General features: G+C 43.4%; 1 protein-coding gene across 1 annotated transcript in view; it reads right to left on the reverse strand.

Annotated features, from left to right (window-relative positions):
• IGSF9B (immunoglobulin superfamily member 9B) overlaps positions 1-23,746 on the reverse strand; it is an 80,015-nt gene that overhangs the window by 34,197 nt on the left and 22,072 nt on the right. The window contains exons 8-12 of the mRNA XM_070952319.1: positions 20,843-20,985; positions 14,107-14,247; positions 11,600-11,716; positions 6,929-7,079; positions 4,284-4,395 (exon numbers count right to left, since the gene is read on the reverse strand). Of these exons, the coding sequence (XP_070808420.1) occupies positions 4,284-4,395; positions 6,929-7,079; positions 11,600-11,716; positions 14,107-14,247; positions 20,843-20,985 (664 nt within the window). The remainder of the gene's footprint in view (positions 1-4,283; positions 4,396-6,928; positions 7,080-11,599; positions 11,717-14,106; positions 14,248-20,842; positions 20,986-23,746) is intronic.

A 23,746-nucleotide genomic window follows, 5' to 3' on the forward strand; every position in this document is an offset into this window, starting at 1 on the left:
AGAGAAAAAAAACTGAATTTGGTGACCTAAATCAAGGGTTTGTCAAACTTGGCAACATTAAGACATGCGGACTTCAACTCCCAGAATTCCCCAGCCAGCCATCATGCAAATAATACATCCTGTTTGCATGTTGACTTCAGTCTGTGTCACTTGATTATAAGGAACGAGCGGAAAAGAACAAAGGAAGGCAATCTCCATCCTTCAACATCACCATTGTCAAGTTTCCGAAAGATGGCCTAATTAATTCATGAGCCATGATCCAAACTTCAAAGGAAATATATTCATTTATTAGGAGCACCATTCCGGCAATACTCAGATGTGGTTTGGTTAGGACTGATCCTACGTAGATTTACGTTCCCCTATGACCCTGTCTCTCCCCTCCTCTCTGGCCATGTCATAAATCACATTCTCCAATTAACCACTTTGGCTGGCTGTGAAACCTAACACCCTCCTTCTGATTGCAGTCAGAAAAAATGTATGGAATTCACTTCAGTTCTCCCTCCTTCCTGCTCATGGCAACTTGAAAGCTTTGCAAGTTGACACACATCTCTTTTGGCTGCCATTTAAACATATGCTAGCCAGAGGTGGTATTCACTTACCTTCGCTATCGGTTCGGAAATGTGAGCGTGCGCACATGCGCAGATCATCAAAACCGGGATGTGATGACATCCGGGTGGGTGGCAGAGCCTCCTGCCGTCGCCACTACCAATTCGCCCGAACCGGATCAAACCAACTGAATACCACCACTGATGCTACTCACATTCCGTCAAGTGTTTTCTTTTTTAATCTGAATTAGATAACTTGGTTATTATTATTATTTTTTAAATAAAAAGGCATCTTGAGTGGGTTCAAAGGACTAGCATGAGGCTCTTCTATTTCCCCCTCTATAAAAACTCTGCACTTGGGTATCTCAAGGTTTACATCCTACGTTTATGACAACTGCCGCAAACGGGTAGGATAATCAACCCAGTTTCTGCTTGTTCTCTGATACCTGAACACACGTCTTGCTTTTCAAACGGCATGACTGATTGAACTCATGAAAGCCACAAGCAGTGCACTAACGATGAGAAATGTTATGTCTGCGCATCAGCCATCCTGCTGCCCGTTGGCATCTCACCATAAACGTCTGATTATTTCAGCAGGCAGATGTAAACATTCATTAAGGGTGGCTCTCTTCACAGTCTAAGACCAACTCAAATGGCAGACACATACGTGGAGACTAAGCTAACTCAGATGTCCTCAGCTCGACAGCCATATGACCCTCTGAGCTGCACGTTGCTTTCAACCTTATTCACCTGTGACACCATTTCAGCAACGGTGAAGTCCAAGCTACAATTTCATCCCTTCTGACCCCAATCCAAGCCAAAGCCACTGAAGATAAAACACTGAAACAACCAAACCTGGATTGCCAATTTATTTGGAGACTTTCTTTGGCTACGTTGATTTTTCTCCAAGATGAGAAAAATCATCCCTAACCGGTTCCTTCAAGTCTCCCAATGGTGCACTCATTGTCACTGCTCTTGAATCCATCCACCCTATCCGAATTTCCTTCCCTCTTTCCAAAAAATCAGAACAGTTCTTTATTATTGGACTTGTGCATCTAATATTTAAGTTATCAGTAGATTTCCCTGGTCAAATGGGATGACGAGAGGACAGAGGCAGAAAGAAGAAAGAAGGATAGGAAGAAAATAGGCAACCTAATACAGAAGGCAACGGCGATATCCTTATTCAGCCAACTGAGATAATGCCAATCAGCTTAAAGGAAAGGAGGTTTGTTGCAGTGATAAGGATTTGCAATAGCAATGAAAGTCCAATGTCTTATCTAACTCGTCCACTGATCTCAAAGCTAATTCCAGCAATGTTCTAAGTTCTCCTGCTGGTGAATTCTTTGGTTTCATCTGCTACTACTTAAATACTAGTAATATGCCCCCCCCCCAAATCTAGAGAAACCTATGGAATCTGACCTTAGAGATCTTTTCACATACCTCATTTGATTAATCAACACCAAAAGGACTTGTGAACTGACTCAAGAAGTGAAATTTAAAGAAAGGTGGATGGACTTCCCACCCCGGGAAATAACCTATGTATGAAATAACCTATCTAATTTTTATTTTTTTCCCCCCTTTTCAGAAGAACCTCAACTAAATGCCTTCAGACCTACAACTGAATACCGTATTTTTTGGAGTGTAAGACACAGCGGAGTATAAGATGCACCTGAGTTTCTGGGGAGGAAAATAGGAAAAAAAAAATCTGCCTACCGAGTATTCATCTGGCTAGTCCTTAGCCTGATCAGCTTCAGCACATTAGTTCGCTTGCTTGTTTTGAGATTGGGGCTAAAAAACAGCTTCTAAAGCACAGCTGATTGTCGGAGGGAGCAGCAATTAGAAAAGCAGGCAAAGCACAGAAGGTTGCTTCGCTCACATTGGGGCTGAAAAACAGCTTCAAAAGGGAGCTCCAGTGATTAAAGCAGGCGAAGCGCGGAAGGGGTAACAGAAGGCAGCAGCTGTTCTGGGTAGCCATTTTGGGCACCGTTACATTCGGAGTATAAGACGCACCCAAATTTTCAGCCTCTTTTAGGAGGGAAAAAAGTGCATCTTATACTCTGAAAAATACGGTAGTTATTTCAATGGGACTCCAGATGCAGGCATAGCTTTATTGGGGAGAGGAATTTTGAAGCTTACTGGCATGCCCTATATTTTCTTCGGTAAAATCTAAACAGCTATTTTGGAATATTGAAAAATATTGCATAAGCAGTCCAGATACCTTTCTGGTATGACAGCTTTTTCACACTTCCATGTCACTCTTCGATGCTGCAGGTGGGAAATGAAGTGTGAGCTAACCATCAACTTTCTACTGACATGTGATTTCTAAAATTAAACCCCCTACAAAGGAAGAACCTGGACAAAGTAGATGATTAGGAAGGGAAAGTTTTCAATACAAAATGGATATTGGCACCTAGAGCCATCCGGATTGAGTTAAACCTACAGTAGATGTATGGAAGAATGTAAATTGTCTGAAGTCCAATTCTGGTATGTCATATTTTAGAGGTATAATGCATGGTGCACACTCATGAATATAGGACCATTAAATTCCAGTGACTTTTAGCAAATATTAATATTTGCTAAAAGCCTCGGAAGACAACTTCTAAATAACAATTTCATCCAATTTACAAGAAGGCAGATGTGAATAGCTTTATCACCACATAATATTTGATACACCAGCTTTTTCCAGCTGATGCTTTTTAGATATGTTGAGGGTGCGTTTTCTTGAAGAAGGATAGATTACGTAATACATAGGATGTATAGCATACTAACCAATGGAGGATTACACAACACTAGATTCAGCTAAATTAGACGTTTGGTTAAGCACGGGGTGGAAATCCAACTGTGTTCTTAGCTGTTGTGTGAAACAGACCATCAAAGGATGCCATTGTATAGTTTATTTGGGCCCAACAAATCACATGAATAAAGCACTATTATGTCAGATTTAGAAATCAGCATGTTGGGTAAACTCAACTATTATGTTTGAAGGTTTATTATGTCTTGTTTGCTTGAGACCAGGTGTCTGAAGATGGACCACAGATATGTTGCTGTTTGGATGCCTTTAGTTTAGTGAATTATGGAAGACATTTGTTTTTGTTTTGTTGTGTTGTGTTTTGCTTTGTTTCTTGCTTTTGGAGGAAGAATGGATCAATACTAGATCTATATCATAAAGGAGTTGGGTGGGTGAAAGATAATATTTAAGACTTTACCTTCCCACCAGTCCCTTTGCAGCTGCTGTTTCCTCAGGAATGCAAGCTACTGCTTCATTGTACAGATTAGGATAACCACAGGAGCCAATCTAAATCTATTGTTTTTCCATGATTCAAATCCTGACTTGGAGATTACTGATGGATTCTGTTTAACTGAAAATCAAACGTACGAGGTCCAAGAAAGCATTTGACGTGATAGAATGGTCTATGCAAATTCCATGAAGAGTAATTCGGGTTCCATCATGGAAGAAAAGCAAGATTTAAATGTCACTGATCATCTCTTCACAATGGGAAAGTCACCTTAAAAAGGGATAGACAAAGCCCTATTCCCTATGCCAACTAATCAAGATCAGGGTTTGCAAAACTCTCATTACTCAAACGGGGTACCTGCGTATTGTTGCTACACAATCAACATTCAAGAGAACTCAGTTTAAGAAGGACAAGGACTCAAGTCTACTGTTCACATTGGCCAACTGGGAAAGAAAAGAAGCAGAGAGCAAAGCATGCTGGGATGACTCACAGAGGGCCGTACCAAACTGAGAATGTCTGTTCGTATCCGCCATCATAGCCAGGTTCCCAGGAAACGTTGGCTGAGGTCATGGAAACAGCAACACGCACATTACTTGGGGCATGGGGACTTGTACCTGAAAACAAGGAGAGGGAAATTAGGACCATCAAGATTAATGCAACAGAGTTTAAACTAGGATGAAAGAAAGGAGGCAACCAATAGATTTTCCTTTCAAATACAGATCATTGGAGAACCCTAACATTCCTGTATTATCTCTCTATATAAAAGCCAAATACCACTCACTCATCATGAAATCTCAGAACTGTAAAGCCTACAAACTTGAAATTTGGCATGTAGGTGCTCACTAAGAAAGGATTTTTCGAAATGACCATCAGATCATTAGTATTTTGTATACAGTATTATATTCACACACTCTGATGCTGAGGAGTTAGACATTCTACTCCCCCTCCCCACCTGAAAAGAACTCTGTTCCAACTGCCAGTTGCCTTATATTAACACTCTCTGATTCTACCCCTTTGCTAAACCGGGTGTGGGCCTGGCCAGTGCATGACTCATCCGGCCTGCAGGCTGGAACACTCTACTCCCCCTCCCCCTCTGTTCCAACTGCCAGTTGCCTTATATTAACACGCTCTGATGCTACGGAGTTACACATTCTACATTAAGTTTTAAGCTTTTAGTGTCAATTTATCATGCCCGATCACATAGTTTCATAACGAAGCACGGGTATCCAGCTAGTTATCCGATAAACTAAAACACATCAAGAAACCTACGCAAAAGGATATAGACCCCATGCAGAAAGCAATTCAGGATGTCACTCAGTCAGCTTTCACTTAAAAGAGGAAAACAATTCGATAACAAACAAAATCAAATATAATATCACTATATTTAAATGGAAGTTCTCCAGGAAGCTTCTCCTAATTGCAGAATGATCAGGGCTTGGCAAGGGGTGGGGGGTGGGGGTGGGAGAACAGAATCATAAGCAAGACAGAACTGGGAAGATTTAATTGAAAGTGAGAAAAAAGACCCTGGAAAATGCTATTGCTCACAAAATGCTTCTCTGTACTCTCTAGCTTTTTTCCTCCAATTAATTAATGCACCTGCTGTGCAGAACCACCTCCCCACAGAGATTTGACTGGCCCCAATCCTGTTAGCCTTCGAGAAGGATTTCAAAACCTCAGGCTTTGGATCAGAATTGAAGAGATCATGTCCTGTGAGGCAGAATGCCTTATTTGTATGATTTATATCCTACTTTATTACTGTGTTTCCCCAAAAATAAGACCTCCCCCCAAAATAAGCCCTCCTCCTAAAATAAACCCTCCCCCGAAAATAAGCCCTCCCCTCCTCGAAAATATTTAAACCCATGCACAGCTGGTCCCTGACATTTCCTCTGGTTAGACTTAGGGAGACAGAGCTTGAAATCAGGTAAGAGGGCAAGAGGATTCCCGTCTTGTTCCACGCGCCCCCCAAAAATAAGACCTCCCCGAAAATAAGGCCAAACACTTATTTTGGGGTTCAAAAAATATATAAGACAGGGTCTTATTTTCGGGAAAACACGGTATTATTTCTCTAAAGAACTCAAGTTGGCAAACATATTTCTAATACTCCTTCCTCCTCCTGTTTTGCCCACTATAACAAACCTGGGAGGTACATTGGGCTAAGAGAGAGTGACTGGCCCAAAGTCACCCAGTTGGCTTTCGTGTCTAAGGCAGGACTAGAACTCACCATCCCCTGCTGATTCGCCCAAAGTAAGCCAGCCAGTTTTCATGCCTAAGGTAGAACTAGAACTCACGATCTCCTGGAAATTGGCCCAATCGTCAGCTAGCCAGTTTTCATGTCTAAGGTGGGACTAGAAATCAAAGTTGCCTGGTGATTGGCCCCAAGTCAGCCAGCCAGCTTTGTCAGGCTCTAATTTGTATGATTCGTTCTTGTTATTCACTTTAGTTGTGGTACTGGGGAAACCACCACCTGTTATTGGGGTTGTTTGCCATACCGAATCATATTTTTTGTGTATTGAGCAGCAGGGGTGGGTTCTAAAATTTTTTACTACCGGTTCTGTGGGCGTGGCTTATTTTGTGGGCATGGCTTGATGGTCATGTGACAATTCTTTAGGATTTAGCAGAGGTACTGGTCTACCAGGCTTTTAATTGCTTGCAGAGCTGTACCAGTCTACCCATTTGTTCTTGGAGCGTTCCGGTCTACTCATTTGTTTTTGGAGGCACCGGTCTACTCATTTGTTTTTTGAGTGCACTGATCTACCACCACACTGCCTTTTAACACTGATCAGCTGTAGGGCGGCCCTTTGAAGCCCCACGGCAAGAGTTTAAACAGTTTTTTCCTTTTAGCTGATCAGCTGGGACTCGGGAGGCAGCGAATAGATTGGGGGCGGGGCCAAATAAAAGGTAAGGATAACGGGGGGGAGGGCCCAGCTCCCGAACAAAGAGAACCAGTTCGGTGATGTCATATCATCACCACTACCAGCTCGGCCAAACCGGGCCAAACCGGGAAGAACCCACCACTGTTGAGCAGCTATATAAAACTTTAAATTTTTTTTAAAAAAACCTAGAGCAGAAATGTCACCAGTGTCCATAGTCCTCCCCAACGATCAACCAGTTGGTCATATCAACAATGCTTCCCAACCTCATACCTACCAATGACGGTCAGATGTGTGCTTGCCGTGATGCTTGTGACGATGTTGGTGGCAATGCATTCCCATTCTCCGTGGTCATCCTTACTGAGAGATCGGAACTGGAGGCTTCCACTGGGAAGGGTGGTATGCCTACTTCTACTAGGCTTCCCTACCTTGGTCAAATAAGAGAGAAGGCCCAGGGAAGGAAGGAGAGAGAGGGACGGGGAGGAACACACACAGAGAGACAACTCAGAGGTATGTTGCAAGTATCTGGAAATAGGGTGCTACTATCTGCTAGGGAGTGGGAGGGGATCTCGGACAGAGAAACGCCACGTTCTGACCCAGCCTTAGAAAGTAATGATAAGCCACTTACTCATGAGTACAAAGAAATCCCTTTTCAAACAGGGTAGGAACAGTCTTTTATTCACGTGGATAAACAAAAAGCAAACATAATTAGTCCCGACAAACCTGGACAAGAAATCCGAATTGCTTGCTGTATCCTAAAAGTAAACAGTTGTCTGAGACAACCAGCCACTCCCAAACCCCTACTATTTATTTCCCAGCCAAGGAGGGGCAGGCTAGTGTCTACGACTTCTTTTCCCTGAGAGCCGACTTATTGCACTCCATTGCTCTCCTCTCCTCTCCTCTCCTCTCCTCTCCTCTCCTCTCCTCCCTCCCTCCACCTCTCCTCTCTTCTCCTCTCCTTGCATACGTGTATCTGGGATGGGCCCCATCTGTTCCTCCCCCTCACTCAGCTCAGACCCGAAAGACAGCTGCCTCTCCACCTAGGGGCAGACAGAAGGCCCCGGCTCTGCCTCTGTCTCTGATGCTGTTTCCTTCTCAGAGCCTTTCTAAAGGCTCCAAAGGTGGTCCAGGCTCTCCCCCCACCTCTTCCTCCTTGTCTGATTCAGCAGCTAGCCCGACGGGCCACAACATTCCAAAGCCATGGAACGGGGTGAGATCATGGGCCAAAGAGGCAGTGGAAGATGGGCTCCCTCCAAGTGGATAAGGAAGACAGGGATGGCAAGAGTGGCATCAAGCAGGAACCTCTGCAGATGGCTTGCAAAGAAGGGAATGGACTGATGTTGAGCAAGGAATCTATTGCCCTGATCAGGGTGGACAACCTGTGGTTCCCCAGCGCACCCATTCCCTGCTTTTTCTGTCCCCTCAACCTTCCAGAGTTGCTGGATTCCAAATTTCAGGTCATTTTTGCTCTGGAAAGAGTGAGGGAAGGTCAAAGAAGAAAAGAAGTCTCTTGAGTCTTGCAGAGGCTGATGACCATTTTTTAAAAAATCTTGGCAATGATGGAACATAAGCACATCTCTCATGTCCCCTGCAGCCCCGAGGTAGAGCCACATAGGTCTACCTTTTCCAGAGGTAAAGGGGGAGGGAGGGATGTTCATTTTATAACTGACTCAGCTATACCCAGGGGTGGGCTGCTGGGGGTTTGCAGGGGTTCGGGAGAACCTCTAGCTAAGATTCTGTGCAGTTCAGAGAATCCCCAAATTCCACTCCTGGCTGGCCCCGCCCATCCCAGTCTCATCCCTCCCACGTGGCCCGTTTTGGATGCAGGTAAGTGCAAGGCGCACATGGAGGCTTGGGGAGGGCAAAAAATGGGCCTACTGGAAGTTCGGGAAGTCCAGAAACAGGCCCATTTCTGGCCTCCAGAGGGCCTCCGGAGCCTGGGGAGGCCATTTTTGCCCTCCCGGAGGCTCAAAAAAAGTCTCCAGAGCCCGGGGAGGGCAAAAGACCCCCACACACTGTGGTGCAGGAGGCCAACTAGGCCACACCCACCATGGCCACGCCCACCCAGAGGACCCCTTGCTAAAATTTTTGAAGCCCACCCCTAGCTATACCATAAACTTAAATTGGATCAAGTTCCGTGGAATTGGCCACACCATCAAGCAAAATTGGATCATGTTCCATGAAATGTCTAAGGGCTTCCGACTCCAGGAATGCTCAAAATTTTAACCTCAGAAAGGAGATCTTTGTTGGCTTCTCTTACAGAAATCCTCTTATCCACCTTTTTTTTTTTTTTTTTTTTTTGAATTGGTGGTCATGCTAGGAAGCCAAGATGCTTAGATACCTGATCAATCAAGCTGTGCAAGCTTCCAAATTGATTCCATACAAAATCCTTTGGAACTTGAGAAATCGTAGAATTTCTCGGCTATTCGTGAAAGCAGCCTCTTTGGGTCTTTCTGAAATTATTCTTGAAGCGTGCAGTTCCAGTAAATATTCCAGCCTAGTTCTCTGTTTCACTGCTCTAGAACAGAAGAGGGAGCTAAAGATCTACTGATTTTCCTTCCCTTTAATAAATTACTAGTTTACTGATGAAGTCACAACTCGGTTAAAAGGCAGCTTCTTTCCTGTTGGAGGACTGCTAAAGGATATTAATTAGGTGTGCACTTTTCCTGGGACATTGCTAGCAATAGCACTTAGACTTATATACCGCTTTACAGTGCTTTACAGCCCTCTCTAAGCAGTTTACAGAGTCAGCCTCTTTCCCCCAACAATTTGCCCACCTCAGAAGAACGGAAGGCTGAGTCAACCTTGAGCCTGATGAGATTTGAACTGCCAAATTGCAGGCAGCCAGCAGTCAGCAGAAATAGTCTTCAGTACTGCACTCTCATCACTGCGCCACCACAGTCCTTCCTTCCTTCCTTCCTTCCTTCCTTCCTTCCTTCCTTCCTTCCTTCCTTCTTTCCTCTTTCTCCCTTCCTTCTTTAGCAATAGCACTTAGACTTATATACCACTTTACAGTGCTTTTACAGCCCTCTCTAAGCGGTTTACAGAGTCGGCATCTTGCCCTCAACAATCTGGGTCCTCATTTTACCCACCTCGGAAGGACAGAAGGCTGAGTCAACCTTGAGCCTGGTGAGATTTGAACTGCCAAATTGCAGGCAACCAGCAGTCAGCAGAAATAACCTGCAGTACTGCATTCTAACCACTGCGCCACTGCGGCTCAAGGAAAGATACATGGAAAGAGTTGTCCTTCTGCTTTCACTGATGATTCTGTACCGGGTTCACTCACTGCTGAAGTATTTCAATTCAGATTTTAGTACTCTGTCATGGTCAAGTTTACCTGTCACAATGGGCCTTAAATTAAACAAACATAGCCGAGACAAAGGTGTAGTGTTAGATGAGAAATATATACGTTATGACGGATAAATATGTATGTAAATTGCATAGATAGATACAGGTATAGATTAATAGACAAGTATGTATAATTGTATAGAAATACCATATAGATTGTTAATATGATGTTATGTATAAATAACATATAAGGTTAAAGAATTATATTATAATATTAACATTAATATAATTTGTATTAGTTTAAAGTGTTGGAAGATATTCTGAACCAGTGATGTCATATCTATGTCCGATGTTTTTAATTTGGAATGATTAATAAAAAACTTTTTTAAAAAAATTAAACAAACACACTGGCTTGATTCAGAGAAGATGCTAAGCTCGGCTAAAGTAGAGTCAGTTAGTGTGTGGTTACTGCCCAAGTCCAGCCTTTTAAATTTAGGATGAAGTGAGAACCAGGAGTATTCTGGCTGCGGTTTAGTACTAACAAAAAGGCCCATATTGGTGGAAAGAAATGGATGGAGACCACGTGAAGCAAAGGGACCCAAAACATGAAGAGCATGAGAACCTCAATGGGGTCCATTATGGAACTACAAGAGTAAGGGGAAAGTTTTTTAAAAAGTCTGAATATCAGAAGAGAGAAGAGAAAGGCCACAAAATCAAGGTCAAAACGCTGACGTTTGAACCTCTTATTGTGTCTCACGTTAGTCTCTCCCCCAAGTTGGCTCCCTTCACATCAATATTGGTTAACTCCACCATGTTTGGCCCATCTAACTTATGCCCGACTTCAGCTCCCCACGTCATTCCCAACACTAGGAGTTGAAGACCCAACACAAACTGAGATAGACCTTACAGGGAGGTGTAAGAAGTGGAACTCAACATCTCTGGATGCCAAGATCTCCTTCCCTCTTCAGGTCCTGGATGAAGTCCTCATGTGCTGCAATGAATCTCAAACCAAATTCATACTGTGGGAGAATGGCCTAACTCTGGACTACTATGAGCCACAGTGGCGCAGTGGTTAGAGTGCAGTACTGCAGGCTACTTCTGCTGGCTGCCAGCTGCCTGCAATTCGGCAGTTCAAATCTCACCAGGCTCAAGGTTGACTCAGCTTTCCATCCTTCTGAGGTGGGTAAAATGAGGACCCAGATTGTTGGGGGCAAGATGCTGACTATGTCAACCACTTAGAGAGTGTTGTAAAGCACTGTAAAATGGTATAGAAGTCTATTGTTATTGCTACTCAGAGAAAGATTCTGAAAGTAAAGTGGGGACTAAGGTTACTTTGAGCTCCTTCAAGGTCCCAGCTACAGTTCCTGCACCAGTGTTTCTCAACCTTAGCAATTTTAAGCGTGGTGGAGTCCAACTTCCGCATTTCCCCACGTCTTAAAGCAAGCTGGCTGGAGAATTCTGGGAGTTGGAAGTCACAGCTCTTCGTTGAGACACACTGTCCTACATGCTTCCTGACAAGGAGCTGGGTTTTACCCCCACCCACTTTGTAGGACAGGGCGAGAGCGGTAGAGCAGCCCCCCGTTTGCTCTTACCGGAACAAAGGGTGGCTACTCATCAAAAGCCAAAGAGGCCCTGCAGAATTTTCTGACAGGCCGGGTACCTTTCTCCAAGTGATGACAGGAAAGGGATCTCCTGCTGCAGCACAGGGAATCAGGAGTTCCCTCCCTGCCTCTTGTCTGTACTCCCAGCCTGGTAGCACCGTGAAATAGGGTGGGTCCTGTGAAGCCAGAAAGGGAAAAACAAAGAACAATTACCATCCGATGCCTCTCGCTGAAATCCTGGAGCTGCCAGCCAACTGCGGGATTTTCAGCCGCTTACAGAGTTTGTCCAAAGGTGAACAAAGGGTTGGCTGCCAAGCCCTGATCCATCTTCAGTCAGGGTTTCCCAACTTGGCCACTTTAAGACCTGTGGTCTCCAACTCCCAAAATTCTGAGCGTTGAAATCCACGGATCTTAAAGTGGCCAAGGTTGGGTAACCCTAATCCAGGGAGCAGCAACCTGCGGCTCTGGAGCCGCATGTGGCTCTTTCAACCCTCTGCTGTGGCTCCCTGTCGCTCAAAATATGCGTCATAACCGCCAATGTGCGACACCCACTGGCATGCGATTTATTGAGCTTTTCGATCTCCGGTAGGCCAACCATGGATAAATCCAAGAAAATAAAAGTTTCAGAAGAAAGCAGAACATTTAATTCAACTACATATGCTAGTTGTCAGGTTTCGTTGCTATCTTAAATAAACTTCATTCTCAAACGCAAGGTCTCTAATGAATCTTTTTTTTTATTTAAGAATAGGAGAATGACATCCCTGAACTCTGTGTGTAGCCAAGACTGGCACCTCTTTCCAAACCCCTCCCTTTCCGTTCTTCAACCCCAATGTCTCATTGGCCATCGTGCAGATCCATCTCTTCGTCCCAAGCACTTTCTTTTCACAGGAATTTTCCCCCTCCCTCTGTCACCCAGGTAACGCTGTCTACTGAAGAGCAGGGAACTAGGTAGAAGTTCATCTCAGCATTAAAGCTCCCTCTTTCATTCATTCATGTCAGCGCTGAAGGAGATCATAATTTGGAACGCTGACACTAGTTTTGTATCCAATCAAGAAATAGTCAGGCACGGGAAGGGTTTTGTGGCTCCCGGTGTTTTCTTTTCTGTGGGAAGTGGATCCAAATGGCTCTTTGAGTGTTTAAGGTTGCAGACCCGTCGTAATCTAAATGCACGGATAAGGGGAAGCACAATGCTTGATGTGTGTGTGTGCATCCTTTCTTTCAACCATTCACAATTCCCTACTCAAACTTCATCCCTTACATGAGCATGCTCTTCGCTCATACTACTCACATACACACACGTGTGTAGAGACTGCACTAATATAACAGTTGATCAACAAAAAAAATCCACAAAATGTCTCAAAACCCCTCCCCCAAACAGCGATCAATGCCATCAATCGTCCGTTTGATGCACTGAGTTTTTCAGTGCACCCCTGAACATTGACGCATATTCCTTGTGCCATCAGTAACAGAGATCATTCTCCCCCCCATCCAAAAAAGAAGCAGAAGAACTTCTGGTTAACCACAAACATGATTTTGCTTTGAAGAATCAGGCATTGATGTTTACTGCAATTTAAGAAATCTCGGCTTTCGTCAGGCGTGAAAGATCGGATCCACGCATGAAGCTCCAATTAAACTGTTTTATTACTAAAAGCGTATGCACAGGAATCTTCTTAAGTCATGGGTAGTGCCTGCTTGGAGTTAGATAAGGGCCGATACAATTCAAGGGAGGTTCGCCTTAGTTTGATTGTGGTTATGTAGTGTTGTGGCCTGCCAGCAGCCTGTGCAGATTGTTGATGATCCCAATGACGAGGAAGCTGGTGTAGTGCTGTGCCAGCAGCCTGGCACTCGAGTCGGACAGCGAGGAGGCTGAAGAAGAGGTAGTGCCAGAGGCGGGGATTCAGTCAGGGCCTTCAGAACCTCCAGAGGCTCCTTTAAGTGAAGAGGATGAAGAGGAGGAGCCTCTTCTGAATGCACAGGCACGCAGAGCTGCCAAAAGGCAGGAGTGGTTCTTCAGGAGGAGGTCTCCTCGAGAGTAAAGCTTGGGGCTAATTGGCCACTCCCTTAGCCTATTTAAGAAAGAAAGCAGCTTGTAACAAGCTGCAGGAAACAACTTTAGTTCACTAATCATCGCGTTAGGATGTCTCTGCAAACCTTGTTTCTGGGCTTTCTGCCAACTCCAGTAAGACTCTGAATATCTTATCTATGGAATTCTGGCAGGCTGTTAAGAATGCTCGGCATTTGCTAACTGCGTTTTTAAGTAAACTAAGTTTGGTTCAGAGTTTGTGTGTGCTGTGTTCTTTGGGATCCGTAGCTGGGACAGAACACGTAGGGATTCTAGGTTGATCCCTCTTTTAACTCTGCCCCCAGATTCTACCTCTCTTTCTACAGTTTTTGCTGTGTAAATGTCTTCCCCTTGATGTATGAGAGCATTGGAACATTCCAGTACTATCATAGCAAGTTATATCTCAGTTCTACACAGGGTAAACTCAGGTCCTTTGCTAGTAGTAGACATGCATGCATGCACACATTCACACCCCCGAAAGGAATACATCAACCAATGAAATACCTTCAGTACCAATCGGGCAGGGGGTGATTGGCCCATAGTCCCCAGGGCATTATAAGGCACGCAGGTGTATGTGCCAAGAGCGTCTTCTGTTGCTTCTTCTATTCGAATGGAACCATCTTCCAGAAGACTCCAGCCTGAATACTGACAAAGCAATGGAAGAAATTAGATTTTGGCAGACGTGAGTTTCACAGGATAAAGAAGTCTGAATAAGACAGGGGAGCAAAACCTGATAGCCAAGCTTTTGGGGAATCTGAAATATTTTGGTCCAGAAAACATCCCTGTGCAGGAGATGACCAGGCTGAGCCCAAGGGAGGGGTCAAATGTGCCATCAGTCTCAAATCCCTTCACACCCACAAGATATCTAAATCCAGTCTACTTTGAATTCTGTGGAAATTCTTATCTACCGCCCATTAGCTTTGACTGTTAGTAGTTCAGATTCTTGTAGAGAGCTTAAGTTTGCAATAAATCTATAATTTCATTTGAACTGCCTGGACTCCTGATTTCCTGCACTCGACATCATGTTTAATTCATCAGAGCTTTTGCTTGGACCAGAATAATTCAACCTCTGCCCCCGTCAGGCAAAAGCATCAAGAACCATTTGCAAATATTCAAACAGAAGCTTTATTACTAGTCACCCATGTTACAAGAATCTCGCCAGATTGTCTGCCTTTCCTTGGGAATGGCAAGATAAGCCTTCAAGGATTCTGGGGCAGTTCCGGCCTATGCCTCTTACTGTAATGCAATTAATACTGTAATGCAATGATTCTAAACTCAGGTCCTTCTTGATCCCTCCCTCCACTTTGAATTCTGTTGAATTCTTATCTACCGCCTATTAGCTTTGACCGTTAGTAGTTCAGATTCTCTGGACATTCCACTCACCTTTGTTTTGATACAATGCTTTTATTTTATTTATTTTTATTTTATTTATTTGATTTATATACCGCCCTACTCCCGAAGGACTCAGGGCGGTGAATAGCCAAACAGTAAGAATACATAGATACAAAATTTAAAAACAAAATAAAATCGAATTAAACAATTTGGCCCAGACAAATTAAAACACCCCAATCATTTAAAAAACCGATTAAAATTTGCATAATTAAAAAGAGGGGAAAGATTAGGCCAGGCCCGCCTGGTGGAATAAAAAGGTCTTAAGAGCGCGGCGGAAGGTGTGCAGATCCGGGATCCTCCGTATCTCCGGGGGGAGCTCGTTCCAGATAGTAGGTGCCCCCACAGAGAAGGCTCTCCCCCTAGGGGCCGCCAGTCGACATTGTTTGGCCGACGGCACCCGGAGGAGCCCCTCTCTATGAGAGCGTACCGGCTTTTGATTTATTGATTTATTGATTTATTCATAGGCGTCCCTCTAATATTTGCAACACAACATCAACTTATATAGTCTTCATCTTCTTCCCCTATTGTCATCATCACTGTCAGTTTTTTCTTTAACACAATTCAGTAACAATAGTTATAATTTCGGGAGGAAGACCATACAGGATGAGTAGTTTGAAGCAGTGTTTGTCAACCTTGCAACTTGAAGAGGCATTGACTTCAACTCCCAGAGTTCCCTTGCCAGAGAAGCTTAAACATTAAAGATTCTGCTAACATACTCTCCTGTAAGATTAATTTGGATGGCAGATGTAAAAGTTAGGCCTTTTCAGAGATGTCCCCAGGTTATGGAGATTCCTTCAGAAGTCCTTGAAGGCCCTTTTGTGGGATCCATTTTAATTGGTTGGTTTCTATAAAGCAAGGAATAGTCCAGCAAGTACCTATTCATTCATTGGATGAATGTTTAGGTGAAGAACACATAACAAGGCCGGGGCCATGTACACAGTAGTGAACAAGGACTGTTTCTTCCAATATCAATGGATGGACCGTTCTGGACTAATCCTGAAGCCTAGCTGATGATGTTCGTCCATTGTGTTCAAAGAGGACCTTGACATCTAACAGCTGATACAGATACAAATTAACGGAGTTGGAAGGGACCTTGTAGGTCAAGTACTCCAACCCCCTGCCCAAGCAGGAGACCCTACACCATTTCTGACAGGTGGCAGTCCAATCTCTTCTTGAAAGCTTCCAATGATGAAGCTCCCACAACTTCCAAAGGCAACTTCTGTTCCATGGGTTGATTGTTCGCACTGTCAGAAAAGTTCTCCTTATTTCCAGATTGAATCTCTCCTTGATCAGTTTCCATCCATTGTTCCTTGTCTGGCCTTCAGGTGCCTTGGAAAGTAGCTTGACCCCCCTCCTCTCTGTGGCAGCCCTTCAGATATTGGAGGACTGCTATCCTATCTCCCCTGGTCCTTCTCTTCACTAGACTAGCCAGGCCCGGTTCCTGCAACCATTCATCGTATGTTTTAGCCTCCAGTCCGCTAATCATCTTGGTTGCTCTTCTCTGAACTCTTTCTAGAGTCTCAAAGTCTTTTTTATAGTGTGGTGACCAAGCGCTGATGCTCTTCAACCCAAAACTTCAGGTTTACATACACAGGTCAGGAACCATAGCAGTAAGAGCTTAGAAGGCGAAGTGCTGGAGATATGGTTGAGGTGAACCCCAAGGTTACTTAAATTAGAGAGTTGTGGGAAAACTCTCCACTACTTTGTTTATAGTTCCATATGAAGCAATTTGACAGATACCATATTATTGATTGAAAGGTCAGCAGTTCAGTGGTTCGAATCCCTGGTGCCGCATAACAGGGTGAGCTCCCATTTCTTGTCCCAGCTTCTGCCAACCTAGCAGTTCGAAAGCACGTAAAAAATGCAAGTAGAAAAATAGAGACCACCTTTGGTGGGAATATAACAGCGTTCCGTGCACCTTCGGCGTTGAGTCATGCCGGCCACATGACCACGGAGACATCTTTGGACAGCACTGGCTCTTCGGCTTTGAAACGGAGATGAGCACCGCCCCCTAGAGTCGGGAACGACTAGCACATATGTGCAAGGGGAACCTTTACCTTATAGTACAGAAAAGTGAAAAGCAAGCTTGGCAATCCAATTAGATTTATCAGTGCAGAAAAGGATGCTGTTCCTTTAGGGAGGGGAAGGGAAAAGAAGGGAATGAAATCTGATCAAATATTAGGCTTTGAAAATAATCATTGGTTTCAATGGGTGAATAAAGCATGTGAAGAAATCTCTTGGGTAGAAATTAATGAGCTTTAGAGCTTTGGTTTTGACTTTGTCTCTTTTAAGCTAGACCAGCTGTGCTGAAGATGAAAGGCATAGAGATGAATGACCCTGTGTTTAAAACAAGGTATCGTCTTTAAGCCATTAATTTTTTTTTAAAAAAAAAGAATTCTAAATATTGAACGTTCTGCTGAAATATTTAGACTTCATGAAGTCCTCAATAGGAATTTTAAACCAAGATTACAGCAGAGTGAAATCTCATTAAAGAGGTTCTTTTAACTGCTAATAAATTCGGGTAGTCCTCGATTTACAGCTGCAATTGAGCCCTTAAATTTAGGTTGCTAAGCGAGACATTGGTTCAGCGGGTTTTTGTCCTGTTTTACAACCTTTCTTGCCATAGTTGTGAAGTGAATCTGGTTTGTGCTTGTCAGGAGATCACCAAAGGGGATCACATATTCCCGGGACATTGCAACCGTCATAAATATGAATCAGTTGCCAGCTGTCTGGATTGTGACCATGTGGCCACGGGGATGCTGCAACGGTTACGTGAAAAATGGTCATGTCAGTTTTTTCAGTGACGGCGTAACTTTGAACAGTCTCTAAAGGAGCTGTTGTAAGTCGAGGACTACCTGTAATTTGAGGGCCCATAAACTGGGGCCACCTTTGTACATCAGGTAAGATGCTCACCTATGAATCTGATCCATCACATAATGTTGCCTTCCAAATAAAGAAACAAACAATGTGTTAGGAAATTGTTATTGCCCAACTGGTTGGTCAGGAAATATATAAACCAACATTGTGTGTTCGTAGCTAAAAGTATTATGTAGCTTTAAAAACTGTGTTGCATCCTCCTGCATCCTCATTGGCTAAACTCTGTAGCCAATGTATTTAAGGAGAGCTGAATTATGGTTTGTGTGGACACTACACCATTTTACCTGTTGATATGCTGTAACTCTAGATTGGATCTTTTTGCATGGTCATTGCTTGTTCATGGCTATTTATTGTTTTTCTAATATTTATTGACTGTTTTTATATTGAACTGTGTTCCTGAATGAAACTAAAGAAGATCTGTTTTATTGTATTTTTCTACAACTGGTAAGAAGACTTTATATTGGAAAACATCCTTGGACTGATCTTTATCTCACTTTATATGAGTACGACTTAGAATGTTTTTGCTTTTTCCCTAAAAGTAAAATATTATCAAAACCCAGTTTGTTTATATGTGAACTGTTATTATCCACAATCATTCTCAGTCGCTTTCGTGCGTAAACTCAAAGGGTACTCTGCTCAATAACCCACAACATCGGTTGTTAAGAGCCTGGATAGCTCAGCAGACTAATGCATTGTAATTAACATCCAGCTGTCTGCAATTACTGTAAGATCGAATCTCACCAGGCTCAAGGTTGACTCAGCCTTCCATCCTTTCTAAGGTAGGTAAATTGAGGACCCAGTTGTGGAGGCAATAAGCTGACTTTGTATAAAATATACAAAAGTATGAAGGCTATTGCTTAACACATTGTAAGCCGCCCTGAGTCTCCGGAGTAGGGCGGCATATAAATCAAATTTAAAATTTAAAAAATTTAAAATTTAGCCAAGAATATCCTTAACGCAATCAACGGTTTATTCCGAACAAGTTGAATTTAGATTACAGCTCATGTTTCGTCTCCCTGAGCTAAAATATGCATATGCACCAAAGACAAATTCCTTGTGTGTGTCCAATCACACTTGGCCAATAAAAATTCTATTCTATTTTATTCTATTCTAGAAATCACGATTCTCAGTTCAGCTGTGGTTAAAGATGGCACGATTCAAATTCACTAATGAAAGAGATATACAATAGGGTGATGGCAGAAGTTGGCAGGAATCTTGGAAGTCTTCTAGGCCAACTCCCTTCTCAAGCAGACTGTTTGTCCAATCTCTTCTTAAAAACTTTCACTGATGGACCAACAACAACTTCTGGAGGCACATTGTTCCACTGGTTTATCGTTCTCATTGTCAGGAAATTTCTTCTTAGTTCTAGGTTGGTTCTCTACGTAATTATTTTCCACCTGTTGCTTCTTGTCCTGCCCTCAGGTGCTTTGGAGAACAGGTTGGCTCCCTCTTCCTTGTGGAAGCCCCTCAAATATTAGAATAACAGAATAACAGAGCTGGGAAGGACCTTGGATGTCTTCTAGTCCAACCTCCTTAGAGAAGTGGCTGTCCAGTCTCTTCTTTAAATGTTCCAGCGATGGAGCACCCACAACTTCTGGAGGCATGTTGTTCTACTGATTGATTGTTCTGACTGTCAGAAAATATCTCCTTAGTTCTAGGTTGCTTCTCTCCTTAACTAGTTTCCATCCATTGTTTCTTGTTCTGCCTTCTGGTGCTTTGGAGAATAGCTTGACTTCCCACCCCTCTTCTTTGTGGCAGCCCCTCAAATACTGGAATATTGCTATCATGTCCCCCCAACTAATTGTTCTCTTCTTTAGACTAGCCAAACCCAAATCCTGCAGCCATTCTTCATATGTTTTAGCCTCCAGGCCTTTGATCATCTTAGTTGCTCTTTGAACTTTTTCCAATGTCTCAACATCGTTTTTTTGCAGTATGGTGACCAACATTGGTTGCGGTATTGAGGATAGGAGATTAGGGTTGACCCTGTCTTCTTTGTGGCAGCCCCTCCGATATTGGAAGTGGCCTATCATGTCACCCCTAGTCTTTCTTTTCATTAAAATAGCCATGACCCGTTCTTGCAATCTTGTCCCACGCCCTCGCTTTCATACCAACTACCTCGCAAGGTAGCTGTATAGACGAAAGAGGGAATGGGACCAGTAGTGGAATTCAATTTTTTTTTTATTACCGGTTCTGTGAATGTGGCTTGGTGGGGGTGGCTTGGTGGGCATGGCAGGGGAAGGATACTGCAAAATCTCCATTCCCACCCCACTCCAGGGGAAGGATACTGCAAAATTCCCATTCCCTCCCCACTCCAGGGGAAGGATACTGCAAAATCCCCATTCCCTCCCCACTCCTGGAGGAAGGATAATGCAAAATCTCCATTCCCACCCCACTCCTGGGGGAAGGATACTGCGAAATCTCCATTCCCTCCCCATTCCAGGGGAAGGGTACTGCAAAATCCCCATTCCCTCCCCACTCCTGGGAGAAGGATACTGCAAAATTCCCATTCCCTCCCCACTCCTGGGGGAAGGATACTGCAAAATCCCCATTCCCTCCCCACTCCAGGGGAAGGATACTGCAAAATCCCCATTCCCTCCCCACTCCAGGGGGAAGGATAGTGCAAAATTCCCATTCCCTCCCCACTCCTGGAGAAGGATACTGCAATCCCCATTCCCTCCCCACTCCAGTGGAAGGATACTGCAAAATCCCCATCATCTCCCCACTCCAGGGGAAGCAAAATCTCCATTCCCACCCCACTCTGGGGCCAGCCAGAGGTGGTATTTGCCGGTTCTCCGAACTACTCAAAATTTCCGCTACCGGTTCTCCAGAACCTGTCAGAACCTACTGAATAGCACCCCTGGAATGGACTCTTTTGCATGAAACCTTGGGCTTTCTGGAGGAAGGAGGGGAGAAAAACACAAATGACATTTGCAAGTTTTTTTTTTAAAAAAAGTAAGTATACCACGCCTACCTTTTCAATGTGCAAAGGGCGTCCGTCTTTGTTCCATTTGACCAAGGAAACGGGTGGCTGAGCTTCAACCGGGCAACGGATGTATCCGTGAATCCCCACTGGAACGTATATGATGGGTGGCATGTTCACCACCCTGGCAGGATCTGAATTGGAAGCAATCAGAAGTTATGAAGAAGTGTGTAACCCAGTGGTGAAATCTAAAATTTGTTACTACCGGTTCTGTGGGCGTGGCTTGGTGGTGGTGGTGGTGGGTAATGTGACTGTGTGGGCGTGACCAATTTTTTTAAAACAACTTTTAAAACCATTTTTTCTACAACCTCTTCGGCGAAGAGGTTGTAAAAAAAATGCTTTCAAAAGGCTCTGACGATCCCAGCTGAGTTGCCTGATCGGCAGAGACTTTTTTTCTTTTAAATGCCTCTGATGATCCAAGATGAGTTGCCTGATCGACAGAGGCTTTTTTTCTTTTAAATGCCTCTGACGATCCAAGATGAGTTGCCTGATCGACAGAGGCTTTTTTTTCTTTTAAATGCCTCTGATGATCCAAGATGAGTTGCCTGATCGGCAGAGACTTTTTTTCTTTTAAATGCCTCTGATGATCCAAGATGAGTTGCCTGATCGGCAGAGGCTTTTTTTCTTTTAAATGCCTCTGATGATCCAAGATGAGTTGCCTGATCGACAGAGGCTTTTTTTCTTTTAAATGCCTCTGACGATCCAAGATGAGTTGCCTGATCGGCAGAGGCTTTTTTTCTTTTAAATGCCTCTGCCGATCAGGCAACTCAGCTTGGATCGTCAGAGGCATTTATGGTGCATTTAGATCCAAGCTGAGTTGCCTGATCATCAGAGGCTTTTTTTCTTTTAAATGCCTCTGATGATCCAAGATGAGTTGCCTGATCGACAGAGGCTTTTTTTCTTTTAAATGCCTCTGACGATCCAAGATGAGTTGCCTGATTGGCAGAGGCTTTTAAGCCTCTGCCAATCAGGCAACTCATCTTGGATCGTCAGAGGCATTTAAAAGAAAAAAAGCCTCTGATGATCGCGCAGCTCAGCTGGGCATGTGGGGGGCAGGGATTTTTGCTACCGGTTCTCCGAACCACCTGCCTCCATCGCTACCGGATCAGGCGATCCGGTCCAAACCAGGAGCATTTCACCCCTGGTGTAACCATTTCTTTATGAAACATCTGGACTTTTCTTTGCTCAACTCCAAACTGGTTGAAATGCACATATTTCTACTGCAGCCTCCCTAAAACAAGGAACGGGAAAACAATAGTAACATTTCTTTTTTAATGGCCTCCCAAGCCCATATGCTAATTTAGCAATGTTCATTACTGCCACCAAAGACTATTATATTCAGACTCATTATCTTTTCTAAAGCCATTAGCATATCACTTAGCATCTGCACGAAGGCTTGGAAACTGAATTTCCCCAAATCCGCACTTAGCTGTAAGAAATATACTTGGGGGCTGGAAAATAGAAATGCCTACGTTCTTGCTCACCTCCACGATCAACACTAAAATATTTAGCCTGGCTTTAAAAATGTTTTCACAAAAATGCTTCCTACGCAAATTTAGCAGGTGCAAAAGCCTTCTGTGAAAACTGGAGAGGTAAGAAAAAAACTATTTACAATTAATGATGGGTATAGGACAAACAGATGCCCATTTTGGCACAGTCACTCAAGGATGGGCTTAGAGTGACTTTTAAAGACAACTTGAAGATTGGCAAAATTACAAAGGCAAAGAAAGATTTTAAAAAAAGCTGAGATGGATAAATTAACAAAGGAGATAAAAGAAAAGGAAGATACAGAATACTATGTACCGTGTTTCCCCGAAAATAAGACCCTGTCTTATTTTATTTTATTTTATTTTTTTGAACCCTGAAATAAGTGCTTGGCCTTATTGCCATGTGCTCAAAAGCCCGATTGAGCTTATTATCAGGGGATGTATTATTTTGGGGGAAACAGGGTAGTATGGAATAAATGGAGCCTGGATAGCTCAGCAGATTAATGCATTGTAATTTAACTCCAGCTGTCTGCAATTAGTAAGTTCGAATCTTGCCAGGCTCAATGTTGACTCAGCCTTCCATCCTTTCTAAGGTAGGTAAATTGAGGACCCAGTTTGTGGGGGCAATAAGCTGACTTTGTAAAAATATATAAAAGTATGAAGGCTATTGCTTAACGCATTGTAAGCCGCCCTGAGTCTCCGGAGAAGGGTGGCATATAAATCAATTTTTTTTAAAAAAATGGTATAATTGGATAGAAATTAGAAATGGTAAATAAGAAAAAAAGGGGGAAATGTCACATAAAATTAGTGCATGAAAGAAAATGTATTGTTATAATGATAGGTATGATGGAATATACATAGAAATAAGGGATAATGGGACAAAAAGATAAGTATAATCAAAGAAAAGTAGAGGGAAAAATGTAAATAATAGAGGATTACCGTTACAAAACTGTTGTAAAGAAGGAGTATATGTTTTATGTTAGTGTTTGTTATGTCTTGTTCTTTTAAAAAATAAAAGTTATTTTTAAAAAAGCGAGTGGAATCAAATTGGTGACTTGGGATGTAGTCCGTTTGAGCTATTACAACTGTTTCCCATAAACATATGAAAATTCAACCTAAAATTGGACAAGTCCTTCTTAGGAGAAATACCTAAGATAGCTTTAAAGGTCAATCCATTTTCATCTTTGGCATTCCCTAGGAGTCTCAAAATGCATAAGGTAAAATTAAATGTTCCCCTCGCACATATGTGCTAGTCGTTCCTGACTCTAGGGGGCAGTGCTCATCTCCGTTTCAAAGCCAAAGAGCCAGCGCTGTCCGAAGACATCTCCATGGTCATGTGGCCAGCATGACTAAATGCCAAAGGTGCATGGAACGCTGTTACCTTCTCACCAAAGGGGGTCCCTATTTT

This window comes from Pituophis catenifer, unplaced genomic scaffold (genome assembly GCF_029215685.1).
Source record: "Pituophis catenifer annectens isolate HBS135680 unplaced genomic scaffold, rPitCat1.0.hap2 SCAF_12, whole genome shotgun sequence".
Taxonomy (NCBI): Eukaryota; Metazoa; Chordata; class Lepidosauria; order Squamata; family Colubridae; genus Pituophis; species Pituophis catenifer.